Genomic DNA, 16,004 nt, shown 5'->3' on the forward strand with positions numbered 1-16,004 from the left:
TTATGGTGACAAAGCAGATTTTTTTTTCTAGATCGTGTCCTAGTAATTATGATAATTAGCTTCACTAGTGTGATTCCAGAGAGCTGTTAGGAAAGATTTTTCAGGGGGTGTGTGGGAGGGTGGAAACTAGGCCCCTTAGCTCCCTGTCTGCTTCCTTCCCTCTCTTTCAAGCCCAGGAGGGAAGGGGAGTGGGGGCGGGGGCCACATGGTGAGAAGACCCCACTTCCCTGAAGCACTGGCCTCGACCCTTGAAGAGGTGGCCGGGGTTGGGAACGGGCCTCCAGCCAGGCTTCGCCCGAGCCTGCCCACTCTTCCGCACCAGGGGAAGTTACGCAGGCAGGAGGGGGTGGCCTTGGGGACTTGCTCTTTCTCAGGGCCTACCCTCTGTCTCTCACTCACCAGGAGCTGCCTCATTTTGTCTTCATCTCTCTCTGGAGCTAGTCCTAGGTCCTGAGTAGATCTTAATCTTTCTTAATCTCTTTCTCTCATTATCTGTCTCTCTGACTGACTCTGTCATTGGCCTCTTGGTGGCACGGAAAAAGGCTGAACGTGGAGTCGTCAGCCTAGGACTAATTTCTCAGCCCCAGCCATTTACTTTCTGTGTGATCTTGGCCCAGTGACCAACCCTCTGGGGTACTGCATTCTCATTTAAGAGATGGGGACCACAATCCCTGCCCTGGCATCTCACAGGGTATGGCAAGGATTAAACAGGCAGCAGATGTTACAGCACACGTCAGCAGCGATGCCCCACCCTTGGAGATTAATCTACAGCATAGGCAAAGAGCCTGGTAGGGTCAGATAAATGAGGAAACATCGGTTTCCTTGTCTGTAAAATGGAGAGGATCACGGTGAGGATTAAATGCACCAGCACATTAAAAGTGCTTAGATCTGGGGCTGGCACATAGTAAGTGCTCAATAAATATTAGCTCAAAGTGGTAGCAATGAAGCTATTAACTATGAATGGTAGTGATTAAAACTATTAAATATTGCTGCTTTTGCCTCTGTCTTCCGCCTTCGTAAAGTCTTGCAATTTCTGAACTGGCAGGAATAAAAGATCAGGCAGTGTTTAACACCAATTGATCACTGATCAGAACTTTGGGTGGAATAATTCTTTATTCACAAGCATTTCAGGATGTTTAGCTTCTCTCCCCTCCACCAACAAAAAATGCCAATAGCACTCCCCTTGTGCTTGCAAAAAAAAAAAACAGAACTCTGTGAACATACTTGAAAAACCACTGGATTCATTCAAAGGGATGAATTGAATGATATGTGAGTTATGTCTCAACAAAGCTATTTTTAAAAAATATCAAAACCAGAACCACCCTTCCCAGTTCCAAATGCTCTCTGGGGGAAGTGGTATCATCCCATGTTGAGAACCATCCATTTTACCCATGAAGAGACAGAGGTCCAGAGCGGGGCTGGGGGCCTCGTGAGGAATGACTCCCCCAAGGTGGCAATAGCAGCGAGCTCCGCCTTGACCTCGAATTTCCTCCTGACTCCGAGTATGGGGTCCCTCCTACTATATGACAGATGCCCTCTCTACAGGACTTGTCTGAGTTAGAAACTTCAGACGGAACCAACTATCCCCTCTCTGGACTGCAACCACTGGTGTCCCCAGGATCGCCCATCCCCACAGGGATCTGAGGAGTCACTCACGATGATGAGGAGGATGAAGTAGATGAAATTGTAGAAGGAATGAGCATCCATCACAAAGTACATGATGTCGACCCAGCCCTCCAGCGTGATGACCTAGAGGGGTGCAGAGGGGCAGGCTGACTCTAGGCCCACCAAATCCTCCTCCAGTCTCCTCCAGAGGCCCTGACCCCCACCCCAACCCTGAGAGCGACCACTCCACCCCTTGGCTGTGTGCTGGGGCTGCTGTTCTGGGGACTCTCCTGGGGCCCAGGCTGCCCCACCTGGAAGATGGCGATCCAGGCGTAGCCGATGTTGTCGAAGTTGATGGCGCCCTTGAAGGGGTTGTGCTCCCCCGCGGAGCAGTTGGTGTAGTACTGGTTCCAGTTGACGCAGGTGGTGTTGCTGGAGCTATTGTAGGCCTCATAGTCTAGACCGCAGGGTGGGCCACCACCCCCCTCCCCACGCAGCGTGGGCACGCTCCTGCAGGAACGCATGCCGTTCTCGCGAGGCTGGGAGCAGATGAAGGGGCTCTCATCCTCGTTCTCTGTCTGGTAGTAGCGCTCCAGGTCCACACTCAGGGGGCTGCAGGATGGGAAGGGGAACAGGGGTGAGGCTGGGAAGTGGGCTCTCCAGGGAGAGGGCCCAGGAAGGGGGAGATGGCGTCAGTGCTCGAGGCACACAGGGTGAGCAGGGCAGAACCGAGAGTCAGGGAGGGACTGGGCTGGGCAAGGATTTGTGGGCATCAGGACCGTGAGGCCTGAGTGGGAAAACTCCAGACTCAGGATGTTGGATGGTCACATGCTGGAATAGTGGTTTTCAAATTTTGCTGCACATTAGGATCACCGGAGGGGTTTAAAAAATCTCTACATCTGGCTGGGCTTGGTGGCTCATGCCTATAATCCCAGCACTTTGGGAGGCCGAGGTGGGTGGATCACCTGAGGTCAGGAGTTCGAAACCAGCCTGTTCAACATGGCGAAACCCTGTCTCTACTTAAATACAAAATTAGCCAGGCATGGTGGTGCATGCCTGTAATCCCAGCTACTTGGGAAGCTGAGGCAGAAGAATCACTTGAACCTGGGATGCCGAGGTTGTAGTGAGCCAATATCGTGCCACTGTACTCCCGCCTGGGCAACAAGAGCAAAACTCCACCTCAAAAAAAAAAAAAAAAAAAAAAAAAAAAGTCCCTACATCCAAGCTGAGCCCCAGACCAATGAAATCAGAATGTCTGGAGGTGGCACCCAGGCATCAGTACTTTTCAAAAAACTCCCCAGGTGGTTCCAATGAGCAGCCAAGTTTGAGAAGCAGATATGTCCCAGATGTTAGAACAGATATGCCAGTAGCAACCAGAAGTAAGGAACTAGGGGAGGTCCCAGCCCCACAACCATTCCCGGGTCCTCCCCGGCCCCTGTCCACCACTCACAGGCTGAAATTCTCAGGTAGGAAGCATCGGTTCCGAAGCAGCCCTGCCCACAGCTGGACGCCAACGATGCCAAAGATGAAGAAGACGAAGAAGCAGAGCAGCAGGACGTTGCCCAGCATGGGCAGCGTGTCCAGCAGCAGCGTGACGAGGATGCGCATGCCTGTGGGGGCAGAAGCCACGCTGGGGACACCAGGCTGGCCGGGCTAGGCTGACTGCCATGGCCCGGCAGTAATCCCGGAGGGGCCCCACCGGGGACTCTGAGGCTGAGACGGCCCGGCTCAAGCTGGAGGGGAGACCAACAGACACCTCTAACTTCCCAGACAGGCCCTGCAGCCCCTTACCCCGACCCACTGCCCCTTGTGGCTTGCCCATAGTAATCTGCACAGTACCACCAACAGTGAGCCAGGAAAACTGTGGCCCCACATCGTCACATGCAGATAATATCACCCCAATTGACAGACGAGAAGTCTAAGGCTCGGACAAATGACTTAACTTACCCACTGTCACACAGCTACTAAGTGTAGGCACCAGACCTTGAACCCAGGCTTTGGGCTACCCAATCCCTCTCTCCAACACACACCCACAGCCACACCCACACCCACACGCACACTCTCTCTAACACACACCCACAGCCACACATACACCACATGCACACTCTCTCCAACACACACCCACAGCCACACACACCCACATGCACACTCCCTACCTATTTCCTTCTCTAACCAGCCGTGGTCACTTGACCTTTTTGTTATCACCATTGGAGTCATTAGGGAAAATGAGGCAGGGAACTCCAGGAGGAATATCAGCAGGCAGGAATCTCATTTTGAGAGCCAGCTCCGCAGCAGGGGCCAATATGCCCTGTGCTTCCCTAGAGCTCTGAGCCCCGCTGTCCTGAATCTGTTCCCTGCTTGATCCAGATCCCCAAATCAGGATCTGAAGAAATACAATACTGTCTTCTCAGAAGTCCATCAGTTTACAACCCCCTCCATAGGGAAAGCCACTGAAACACAGCCCCTCCCTCAACAAAAGAAAGCCCTGTTAGGGTCACTTCCCTCTCTCCCCATTCCAGGTCTAGAACCCAACCAGCCAGGATGGTCTGAACCGTCCCCCAGTCCACCAAGCCCTCGTCAAGCAGACAGATCTCTAATGGCTGGTTTCACCCCCAAACTGCCATCTATGACCCCCTGCCCCCTCCAGGGCAAAAGCTGCCAAGCAGCAGCTAATTAACCCTCTTGGTGACTGCAGCACCCAGCCCCGCCCCTGCCAGCCCAGTCTTCTCATTCCGTCTCCCTCCCCCTCCTCCTACCCCATCCCCCTTCAGCTTCTCTGTGCCCCAACTGAGATCAATTCCTCAGGGTTTGCATTAAGGGAATTACACCGGTGGTTAGACAGAGGCCTATAAATCTGCCAGCCATCACCTGGGGCGGGAGAGGAGGCAAGGCACGCCTCTCTTCTGGAGCTACTGTTAACACCAACATGCCTCAAGCCCCAGAGGACACATTCAACAGCTCTGCCCTCCCAGGGGCAGCAGCACACATCACACACACACACACCCCCACACACGCACACGCACACTCACGCGTTCGCACGCACACACGCACATGCACAGCACAGGGGGTTGCTGCTACATCAGGTACACAGCCAGGTACCGAGCCCCAGAAACATGCATTCACCCTCCATCACCCCACTCCTGGGACCGCAGCAGGGACCATGTGCAGCTCGTGTAGGTTGGGGAGTTGCAAAGGGGGCCTGAGCAGAAGGAGGGGGCAGGATGTAGGGGGAGCGAGAGCTGCCAAAGCCTCTCTGGCTCCAGAAACCAATGCAGTTTAATTTGGATAATGGGCCCGGCAGTCACTGCAATGGGTTGTTGGAAGGGGGCAGGAAGGAGGAAGGGGACAGAGGCAGAGGGTGAGACATGGAGTGGCCTTGTCTTGAGAGAAGTCATGTTCAGCATGGCCAGCGTGGCTCACCAGCGAGAACCAGATTGCATGAGAGGCTGTTCTGGCTAGAAAAGGCCATTCGCACCTTGCATCTTCTCCCTGCCTTTCAGCTTCTCCAGTCCCCACTCCCCATCCTCCGAGGGCGGGGTGAGTGATCATCTAGCTGAAGGGAGAGGGTCAGCTGAGATGTTTCTGAGACTCTGGCCTAAAGCCAGGCTAAAATGAGGAGGGGTCTTCCCCGGTAACTCCCACAGTCCCGTGGTCAGGACTTCCACTTTGTTCCAGCAACCCCAGCTCCCCGCTAAGCCCTTCTGTGGCGGGGCCTGTGAAGGGTCAGGTGAGGACACAGTGGTAGAGGTTGGGTCTGACATCTCCACATTTGCTCCTGGGACTCTCTTCAGGGGCTGAGGGCCGAGGGGTACTCACTGGGCACCCGGTTAATGGCCCTGAGCGGGCGCAGCACGCGGACCGTCCTGACAGCTGAGAAGCTGACGTTCTGCAGGTCCAACGAGTACTCCAGCATCCTGCAGGGAGGGGCCCAAAGGGAGGCCCTTTGAGTCGGAGGCCACCGTGGGGTCAAAAGAGGTCAGTGAGGAACCCTGCTTTACGGACAGCGGGACAACCTCTTCTCCTTCACCAAGGGACCCTGAAGATCTGCCTCTGTCTGGGAAGCAAGGCTACCCCCGAGACGAGGATAGATTGCCCATCAGAGAAGGGGGCAGAATTAGGAAGAGGGCCTTGGAATTTAGAATATAGGCCACAGTGCTAGAGGCAGGGCAGTCTCAGACCCTCAGGAGATAGCCAGGGAGAAATCAGAGCTATAACTGGGCTGGAGCCGGGAGGTCCCTGGGGAAGGGACCGATCTGGTCCATTGCTCTCCCACCCCAGCCCAGGCCCTCACCCTGCGATGACGATGAAAAAGTCAAGTCTGTTCCAAGTGTCTCCCAGGTAACACTTTTTCCCAAAGATGCCCAAGGCCACCATCTTCACCACCATCTCCACGGCGAAGAAGGCAAAGATGAAGTCATCAAAGGCCTGATGTGGGGACAAGAGGCTGCTGAAACTGAGAAGCGAGTGAGGGAATACCTTCTGGTCCCATCCTAGCCCCCACCAGTTGTGTCAGGGCCTCTTGCAGAGAAGGAGTAGGGGGTATTAAGATTAGGAAGGGCCCACCCCCAACACACACAGAGACACACACAGACACACACACACACACACACACTCACTCACCTGCAGGATCCGGCAGCGCTGGGAGTCACAGGCGATGTCCTCGCACGGCCGGAACATGCCCAGGGTCACGCAGTTGAGAAGGATGACCAACATGCTGATGCGCTCAAACCAGGTACTGGCAGTCAAGGAAACAGCTGGCCAAGGCTGGAGCTTGAGGCTGGCCCCCAGGCCCGCCCTGACACCTCCTCATTGTTTACTCCATCTGAGGCTAAGCAAGTGTGGCACCAGGGGCCTGACCCGCCCCCTGCTCCAGACTCCCCATCCGAGAAGGGGAGTCCCACCTTGGTCATCTCACCTCTCTGGACCCAGCTTCCTCATCTGTAAAGGAAGACAAGCCACAAATACCCTGACTATTTGCACAAGCCATTTGGGGAATAGAATCGATCATGCCTGTGGAAATGCCAGACACTCTGAGTTTGCTGCAGAATCTGAATCCTATTCTCCCTACCTCACAGGGTAGATGTGAGAAGCAAATGAGATACTGTATGTGAATGTGTTATACAAACCTAAAGTCGGATTATGCCTGCCTTACAGTTTACCAAGCACTTTCACACAATGCCACAGTTGATGCTCACAACAGCCCTACGAGGTATCCACGGTAGATCATTTACTTCCCCGGAACTCAAGGAAGTTGAGGCTGAGGAGTGCCAAAGTCATGTGCTCAAGGTCACCCAGGAAGCCAGAATGGGACGGTGGTTTCCAACTCTTGAGCTATGATACTTTCCTCTGCACACCCTAGCTGCTCAGGCGGGCAGAAAGGGGCCATCATGACTGCCCTGGCACTAGGTGGAAGGCAGAGGTCCAAAGCTGCAGTGCCCCCTGCCACAGCACCAGAGCCCAAGGCTCCCTCCTCCATCACCGGCCTCCCAACCTTTCAACACCCTCACCTGACCACTAGGCACATTCACACATTTAAATATTGAGGACTCATTAAGTGTCAGGTGCGATGCTAGGCACAGCTCCCAAGTGGTGCAGAGTGGACAATGTCCACCCCCTCCCCCACAGGCCGTGCTGCCATCACACCTGCTTGTGGCTGCCAGCCCAGACCAGCCAAAACAGCAAGCAGGAGAGAGGGGTTCTTTCTAAACCCTGGGTCTTTCCACACAGTGGATCCTATGGAGTGACTCTTTTCCAGCCCATCAGCGGGAAAATGTACAAAACGGCCTCTGGACCTTAGAAGGTTCCAGGCACTAGACTCACAGTTAAATGACCAAGTATATTGTTTTCCTTAAGGAACATATGAGAAGGGTGGGGTAGAGTAGAGGCTAGAAACTCGCAGAGAGCAGCGGATTGGGGAAAGGAGACCAGAGACCACCTGGGGATGGGGATGGGAGAGATATTGGGGCAGCTCCTGGCATGACCCACCAAGCCAGACTCTGTAGGGCCCCAAGTGGGTGAAATATTGCTTCTGGAATGAGAAGGCTTTGGCCAGGCATGAAGAGGCCCTAAGGAATGTTCAGGAACCTATGGACCTTCCTCCCAGCTGGTCCCAGCCAGAGCCCATCTCTGTTCTGACTCCCAGGCCCACATGCCCTACCCCGCAGCCCATGACTCTCTCAAGCCCCTGGCAGCCCCCTTCTCCTCCCCACCACCAGGCTCTTTCCCCTAGACTCACATCCCTGCTCGCCACTGTCTGTGACACCCCGAGAGTCCTAAGGCACAGCAGTTTCCCTAACCGCCACCCCCTTACAAGAGTAAGAGTTTTTTGTTTTTTTTTTTTAAGTTCTAGGTTTTGGGGGGTAAGTAGATGGGAGGGAGGAAATAAAAAGAATGCTCTGTTTCCATGGAACTGTTTTTCTGAGCAGAGCTGTAGCGCAGTGGATCTCTCCCCAGAATGGGGGTCAGCCAGGGGTCACCCCGGAAAAAGGGGGACAGGAAGGGAGCCATCATTTGGAAAGAGAAAGACACAGTTACCCTTAAAAACTGGTCTGCTTTCCCCACGCAGCTCTCCTCCCCTCCTCTGCAGGGGAAAGGGGGTCTGGAAGGAGCCCATGTGAGTGAATGTCGCTATGTGGAGGGGGTAGTTCTCTGAGGAAGAGGGGCTCCCAGGACATCTGCTTGGACCCCTCTAATGGCACAGTTCCACCATATTAGTCATCTGTGCACTTGCCAGGCTGGGGCTCCTGACAGGCAGGGGCATTCTGATATGTCTTTAGATCCCCTATGGAGCTTGCTGCAGTGCCTGGCACGGAGCAGATGATCAATACCTGGGAAGACTGAACGAATGAATGAATGAATCAAACAATCAATCAATCTCCCTGCCTAGAAGCCAGATGTGTCTCCCCATTCAGGTTTTCCTACCTTGTTTCCCTTGATAGAGGTGAATTGATTATAACTGTGGGAGAAGGTACAGAAGTGACTCCACAGAGGAGCTGTCCCTCTTTCCGTCCCCACCTTAAACAGGCTCAGAATGGAGGCCTCTTATAGGCAGAGGATGCCCCTAAATAACCCCATGCGCAGCTCTTGACCATGGCAGCCCCTGCTTAATGACTTAATGGTCCCCTTGGCAATTCAGCCTATTTCCAGGTAGCGCCCTGTCCCCCTTGTACCTCTCCCTCCATGACAAGTAAGCATAAACAGACAGGGAAGAGACCAAGGCACAAGACAATTTGGGACAATCTGAATAGAGGAATAATTAATGGGGGGGGGGGAGTCTTTCACCCTTCTCAGAGTAGGACTCGTTGCCTTGGGAACATGGCAGTATGTCACTGTGTGATGTTCTTCTGTTGCCATTAACAACAGTAGGATGTGTCACCAGGTGGTGTGGATTTGTTGTCATGGTAATTAAAAAGACCCCTCTCACATGATCTCCCCTTACTGAGGCTGTTGTCTCATCCTCAGGCAGGGGAGGAGAATCAGGGAGACACACAGGTTATCAGGTTGGGGGGGAAACCATGTGACAGATCCCCATGGTAACCAAGGGAACGGGGGACACTGGTTGCCATAGTGACTGTGAGAGACCTGTGCGGTCACATGTCTACTGTTGCTATGGTGACTGTCCAGGCTGGAGTGGATCCCAAAGAGGGGGTAGGAGAGGGGAGGCTCTTTCTTCTCCCCACAACCCACCATCAAAAGCAGAGAAAAAGGAAACGGCAGAGAGAGGAACCCCACTTCCATCCCTCCTCCTTTCCTCCCTCCTGGGAGAGAGAACTAGAGCATGTTATCTCCACAAATGAGTCCTCTCTGTGGGGCTTTATCTAGATAGAACCCTGGCTTAGCCTGGCAGCTGCAAGGGTGAGAGAAGTAGGGAGAGGAGTGGGGTGGCCAGGACGCCTCCCGGGGCACCGGGGCTCTGAGCATGAGCTGAGAAGGGCAGCAAGCCCTCCAGCCGCCCCATTCCCTCCTAGGAGCCTGGAAATGTGAGACTAAGGAATGTTGAGGAGAAAGTGGGCCTGGACCCAGGAGTCCTGGCCTTCTAGTAAGTGAGGCAGCAGGAGAGCAGGTCCTTGCCTCACCCATCCCACAGACAGGCTGGTGTCTGTTGGCAGTCCTTAGGGTTACAGGGGATGTAGGAGCTCCACCCTGCTCTGAAGCACAAAGGGGGATTCCCCCAGCAGAGCCCAGACTCTTACAAGCCTAGTTCCCTGTGGTTCCCCCTTCACCATGATCCAGTGCGTGGGTGTAGGGGGAAAGAGGCTTCCAGCTGAATTGAAAACTGAAGCTCACAGAACGGCAGCCGGCCCCACCCAGAGACAGAGACATGAGATGTAGAGACACAAGAGAGACGGTCCGCTGGAATCTTTGGGAGAGGAAATAGGCCAGAAATCTGATTCAAACGTCTGTGACTCTGTGTGTGTGTGTGCGTGTGTGTGTGTGTGTATGTGTGCGTGCGCGCTCATGCGCATGTCTGCGTGTGAGCAGTTGTGTCTGTCGCCATCCTGGCTGAGGCAGGCAGGGCGGGGTGAGTGCTGGGTGGGAGCAGGCGAGGGTGAGGGGGGGCTATGTGGTGGGGGTAATCCCAGGAATGGCTCCAGTTGGCACTACGGGTGATGGGGAGTCCCCCAGCAGAGCGGTGGAGCAGAGCGGGTGGGAAGGCGTGTGTGTGTGTGTGTGTGTGTGTGTGTGTGTCCCAGAAGGAAAGTGGGCCTGGGGCAGGAACCATGCCAAGGGGTGATCTGGCCCCCCTCAATTCCATTCAATTCTCCAGCCCCAGCCCTTCTACCCAGAATCTCCTCCGGCAAGCTTAGGCTTTGGAAATTGGAGGAGGGAATTGATGAAGACACAGGAAGAACACCCCCCCACCCACCACCATTTCCTCTGAGGACAGAAATGGAGACTTCTCCCTAGGTAAGAGAAATAGGCCGACTTGGGGCACTGGGACAGTGTGGCAAGGAAGGCTCCAGAAACTGTGATGCCCCCACCCCTCTAGAGGGATACACTCAGACACACAGAGTGACGCACAGTCACTCACTCACACTCACTTCTGGAAGCCATTAGGGCTCCTGCCGTTCAGGCCTCCCCCCTCTCCTCCCCCGACTCCTGGCAGGCTCCCCTCTCCCCCTCTGGCCCCTGTCCCACTCCCCCTCTCTCGGCATCCCAAATGCCAGCCTGTGATTTCCAAATGAGAAAAAGCTGTGCTGGGCTCTGAGCTTGGAGAAACTCCTACACAAACTTCCAGATGTGACACAACAGCCAGAGAGGGAATGCGGAGGAACTCCTCCCCTGGAGGGGAGTGCGCGCCCTACACTCGCAGGAACACTCACTGGAAAGGCCAGCACGTTCGTCGTCCGACGCAGGGGTGACTGTCTGCCAGTACCCTGCTCTCCACACCAAAACTTGCACTTCTGTGCCTGTTGTTGCCCTCCCTTCCCGACACACACACGCACGCGCGCACACACACACACACACACACGCGCGCACGCGCGCACACACACGCACTCTCTTCCTACCTGGGTCTAGATCTCCTCTCTAGGAAACCTGGTCTCTTAAAAAGGAGGGACCAAGAGTAGAATGGTCTGAGAAAAGCCTAACTAGCTTCAGTTAGTTGGGGGGTAGAGGGGAGTGTCATGTTCCTCAGGCTCAGAGGTGTAGAAGGACCTCCTGAAGCCTTGGGGGAGTCACAGATACCACAAAGAGAAAGAGGGAGGCCCAGGAGGCAGTTCAGAGCCCCTCTGGCAGCAGAAATCAGGTGTCTCTTGGCACTTGGGCAGGACGGAAGTGCTGAGGGGCCACAGTTTAGGCAGCCCCCTGCCAAAAAATTGTTCTCAACCCATCCTCAGGCAACCCAGGCTTAGCTGCTCCTCCAGACCTAGTAATGCTGATGCCCCACACCCCAGACTACCACTCCCCTGTGGGAAGCTGCTCACGACTCCCAAGGTGAGTGCTGGCCTCCCACCTCTCTTCTCTCAGGTCATTCCTCAACACTTGCCCCCATCCATACCTCAGATCGAAGGAGTCTGCCTTCAGAGCCTCCACTAGCACCTGGAGAGAAGGCAGGTGAGAAAAGATGCTAGCCTAGAGGTCTGTTTTCAGGGGGAAGGGACAGAAGATATCTCTCTCTCTCTCTCTCTCTCTCTCTCTCTCTCTCTCTCTCTCCCCTGGGACCCTTGAGAAGGAGGACATAGAGGTTGATGCTTTTTCCCATTCATGGAAAGGGTAAATGGCTAGGGGCAGAGAGGAGAGTTGCTCAGAGTCCATCCTTTCCAGCCATATCCGTTCTCCATCTCCATCCCTGCCTTGGAGAAAGGGGTCTGGGGAAGGGGGCTCAGACCTCAAGATTGTGCCTATTCAGCAGGACCACAGACCTCTGAGCCCTGCACCCCTCTTTCTGCATCTCAGAGAGAAAGGAAGAAGGGGCAGGGGATGAGGAGAGGGTGTGACGAGGGGAGCTTCCCGGAGACCCACAGCGTGTAGAGGATGGGGGGCGGGGGGGGGCACAAGCTCATCCCTGCTTTGCGCACTAGAGGCAGCAGAGCTGCAGAGAGTGAGGGCGGCACCAACCTTCCAACCCCCTTTCCCCAAAGCAGAGTCCCGGTTAGGCTCACAGGGGCTGCAAGGCAGACCTGGGGCCTCCCACCCCAGTCTATAAGAACCTCTGAGCTGGAAGGAATGAACCAGGAGAAGCTGTCCAGACCCGGGACGGCAGCAAAACCTCATCCCACCTTTCCTTCCCTCGGTGGCAGGACCCACCGGGGAGCCTGGGGCCAGGCATGTGTCAAGGGGCACTTTGTGCTCGGGGCTGACTGGGGGTCTCCCCTACCACTCCAGCCTGGGCAGATGGGGGCAGTGCTAAATCCATCTCTTTCGAATTTGGGGCTTGCATTCCCCAAACCTCTCTCTACCCTGGGGTGATGGACCCGAGTCTTCCTTAGCGAATGCACTTAGAGTCTCACGATCCCCCCAGTACTTTCGCAGGCCTGCAGCCCCCCATACCTGGTCTACAGGAGCACTCTTTATTTGTGAAAGGGGAGGAGTAACCTGGACCAGCAAAATCCCATCCCCCACTTGCTAAAAAAGCTCTTGCCACAGTCTTTCCCTTCACAAGAAAAATCCAGCACAAAACTCCCCAACCCAACCTTAAGCACCCTGCATCGCATGGAGATCGGGTGGAAGGAGGCACTCGCGGCACTGAGCTCTAGCGGAAAGGGGCTTCACTCCAGCTCTGGGGGCAGACAGCTCCCCTCCACCACATCTTGTTCTCATTCTGTGCCCCTGACATCAGCCGCCGCCGGAATCTCCTTGTGCCTCCAACCCGTGAGTGGGGGGTGAGGTGGGCCAGGACCTGGTCCCCGCCCCCCCAACATCTCCCTCTGGGTCAGTGAAAACCTCAGCCTCAAGGACCAGGTGGGGGGATCCGACCCTAGAATCCGCCGCAAACTTTGGGGCGGGGGAAGGAGGGAAACCCAGGAGATTGCGGTTCCCCCTCCTCCGTCCCCGCAGCTTCCTCCCCACCGCGCCCCCCCTCAAAACTCGGAAACCAAACCCAGCTCGCTAACCGGCGCGGGCAGAGTACAGCTCCCAGGCTCCCGAAGCTTCCCACAGTTGGAGGATGACGACCCTCCCCTGCTCACATCTGGAGGGCGTCCAGCTGCGAACCAGCGGGGCACAGCTCTCTTCTCTTGGCCTGGATCCCACCCCACCCCCCACCCAGGAGGACTGAGGTGTGTGTATGGAGGTGGGGTAAGCCCGGGTTACCGACGAGACCTGCTCGCGTCTCTGCTCCCACTCTGATGCCACCTCCCCTCCCTGGCAGCCCCCCTCTCGTCCGCCCACCCTCCGAGCTCACTTCTCCGACTCGCCTGACGGTGGGTCCTCTCTTCCACCCCCCGACCCCGGGCGGTGCGGCCCGTCCCCCTTCAGACCCCGCGCCTGGCCGTCGTGCCCCGAAGGATATGGGTTACAGACCGTGCGGAGACACCAGCTCCGCGGGCGGCTGTCCTGGCTCAAGTAGAAGAAAACCACCGGGGCCAGCGCCGGGTACGGCAGCCCCTCCGCCTCGGAGTCCGCGCTGCCCGGGTCCTTTTCTGCTGACCCCGGCCCCGGCCGGCCCCCGGCCCCCGACAGGTCGTTGAGCCGCATGAAGCTCCGGGGCTGTCCCGACTCCTCGGCGCCCGCTCCATCCTCCTCCTCGTCCATCCTCTGGCCAGCCGGGGCCCCGGGCGGTCCGGAGAGGGGCAAGCGGCGCCCCACCGAGGAGGTGTCCTCACGCAACCCGGGGGCCCCGGCGGGGGCGCATCTGGGGGGCTCTAGGGCGCAAGCTGAGCCCCCGGGAGGGCCAGTTCAGCCCAGCTCCCCCTGCCCGCAGGGGCATGCTGCCCGCGGAGCGCCGGGGCGCAGGGAAACCCCGCCCGGCGCGAGTCCCGCTTCCCCTGCGCCCCTGGGGCTCCCCCGGGCCAGCCGGCCGGCTCCCCCTCACTTTGTTCCGGCTTCTTCGCTTCGCGCCCAGGCTCCGGTTGCCCGATTCGGCGCTACCTTCGGCGAAGCGGTCCCGAGAGGGCGAGAGAGAAGGGGGGCAGCGGCGGAGGGCGGGGGTCCGGGGAGGGGCGCCCCCGCTTCCCGCGCCGCAGCTGGAGCCGGATCTAAGGGGTCAGCATCGTCCCGGCTCCGCGCCAGGCGGCGGGGGAGGGGAGGAGGGATCTCTTTAGGGGTGGGCTTGGAGGGGGTGGGGGCGGCTTCTTCCCCCGCCCCGCGGCGGGCTCACGGTCCGGGAGGGGCGGGGAGACGGTTGGGGGCCGTCCCGGGCGAGAGTGGAGGCGGAGATGCCGCCGCCGCAGCCGCCGCGGTGGCTGCCGCTGCCGTAGCTGTCGCCGGCGCCACTGCCTCCTCCTCCGGCCGAGACGCGGAGCGAGCGAGCGAAAGCGGCGGCGAGGAGCCCGGCGCTCACCACAGCTGGATCCCTCACTCCAACTTCAAGCCTCGGCCCCGCCCCCAGCCAGCCCCGCAGCCAATCGCCGCACGCCGCCGGTCCCGAGCCGCGCGCCCATTGGCCGGCCGCCGTGGCAGTGCGGGCGGGAGCGCCGGGAGGGAACTACAGCTGGAATCCGATTCCCACCCCAAAACCCAGGACCGCCCCTCTCCCCTCCCCTTGCCCCTGGGTCCGCTCCCGAAGGCTGGAGCCAATCAGACTGCTGCCCAGACCGAACCCACTTTCCTATTGGCCGTTGGGGTCTTTGGGACTCCCTTGGAGGGAGCCCGAAGAATCAGAGTATTCGGCGCGGGGTCCTGTCTTGGCGCCGCAGGCCCCGGGTATCCTTTGTCCACGACCCCAGATCCGCGCCGCAGCCTGAGGGCGGAGCTCAGCTCTGGGCGGGCCTGGGGAAGAAAGGAGGCCGGCGGCACGGGGCTGAGGGTTGTGACCAGGGTCTCAGAGCTTCCCAGGTCTCCACCTGGTTAATCTCCTACCCCGGAGTTGAGCCTGGCTGCGGGACTTGGGAAGGGAAGGAGCGGAGCTGGACGTCCCGGGGGTGGGGCTTCAGGCTGGAGGGGGCTGGTCTTGGAGAAACGGGCGGAGCTCGGGAAAGGCTCGGGTAGGCATGGTCTGGGCGTGGCCTCCACCAATCTCTTGGGCTTATTGGTCGTGCTCCCAAGTCCAGTTCTGAGACTTTGACCCTGACCTCGTAACCCTAACCCGCTGGACCTGACCTCAGGTTGACGCTTCTGAGCTTCATCTCCTTGCCCCTAGGGGTGTTTTGAAGGGCGTGGACTCCACGCAGGGGCTTCGTGCTGAAACACGTGGCCTAAGGCATGTCGCGCTGGACTGCAGAGCCCGGATCCCCAGGAGCGGCTAAGGAGCAGAGCAAGGACCCCTAAGAAGAAACCTGTGGGGGTCTCGAGTGTGTGGGAGGGGCAGAAGCACAGAGCTGGGCTTTTTCGACTCGACCTTCAAAGTCCCCACCAGCGCCATCTCCCAACGTCGTGCCTCAGTTTCTCTTAAGTCCCAATGTGTCTAGGGAAAGAGTGTCCGCGGAACTGGAACTTAGCGGGCCTGCCGCCTTCGCTCACCTCCACCCTACCGGCAGCGGATCCTCGTGGGTTTGTCCTTTCCACGCTCGCACACGCAAGCGCAGACCCCGGCCCTTGCCCCGCCTACCTCCCCGAGTTCTGGGGCTCAGTCGACTCTAGTTCTCTCCTGCCGCCTGCGCCACTCCAGAAAGCTGTGGGTACCCGGGAGCGGAGCGCCGCGGGTATGCTGGGCGCCGGTGGAGTGGGGAACATCGAGGATTCGACGCCGGGAAGCGCTTCCCCAGCATTTTCGAGAGGTAGACACGGCGAAACCTGGTGGGTCAATCAGCTCCCTCTCCGGAGATTTTGGGGCGCTTACGGCACTGCGGAGAAGCGGA

General features: G+C 57.6%; 1 protein-coding gene across 19 annotated transcripts in view; it reads right to left on the bottom strand.

Moving 5' to 3' along the window:
• Positions 1 to 14,733, bottom strand: part of CACNA1G (calcium voltage-gated channel subunit alpha1 G) — a 67,469-nt gene extending 52,736 nt beyond the window's left edge. For 12 of the 19 annotated variants that reach the window (XM_074388599.1, XM_074388597.1, XM_074388604.1 and 9 more), the window contains exons 1-7: positions 13,568 to 14,732; positions 6,226 to 6,346; positions 5,897 to 6,030; positions 5,422 to 5,519; positions 3,056 to 3,215; positions 1,917 to 2,217; positions 1,657 to 1,749 (exon numbers count right to left, since the gene is read on the bottom strand). In XM_074388599.1, the coding sequence (XP_074244700.1) occupies positions 1,657 to 1,749; positions 1,917 to 2,217; positions 3,056 to 3,215; positions 5,422 to 5,519; positions 5,897 to 6,030; positions 6,226 to 6,346; positions 13,568 to 13,800 (1,140 nt within the window). In that variant the 5' untranslated portion in view covers positions 13,801 to 14,732. Of the gene's footprint in view, positions 1 to 1,656; positions 1,750 to 1,916; positions 2,218 to 3,055; positions 3,216 to 5,421; positions 5,520 to 5,896; positions 6,031 to 6,225; positions 6,347 to 13,567 lie in introns of all 19 variants that reach the window. The other 7 variants (XM_074388610.1, XM_074388608.1, XM_074388609.1 and 4 more) reach the window with 2 other exon arrangements.
• Between the last annotated feature and the right edge of the window lie 1,271 nt (positions 14,734 to 16,004).

Source organism: Saimiri boliviensis, chromosome 17 (genome assembly GCF_048565385.1).
Source record: "Saimiri boliviensis isolate mSaiBol1 chromosome 17, mSaiBol1.pri, whole genome shotgun sequence".
NCBI classification, from domain to species: domain Eukaryota; kingdom Metazoa; phylum Chordata; class Mammalia; order Primates; family Cebidae; genus Saimiri; species Saimiri boliviensis.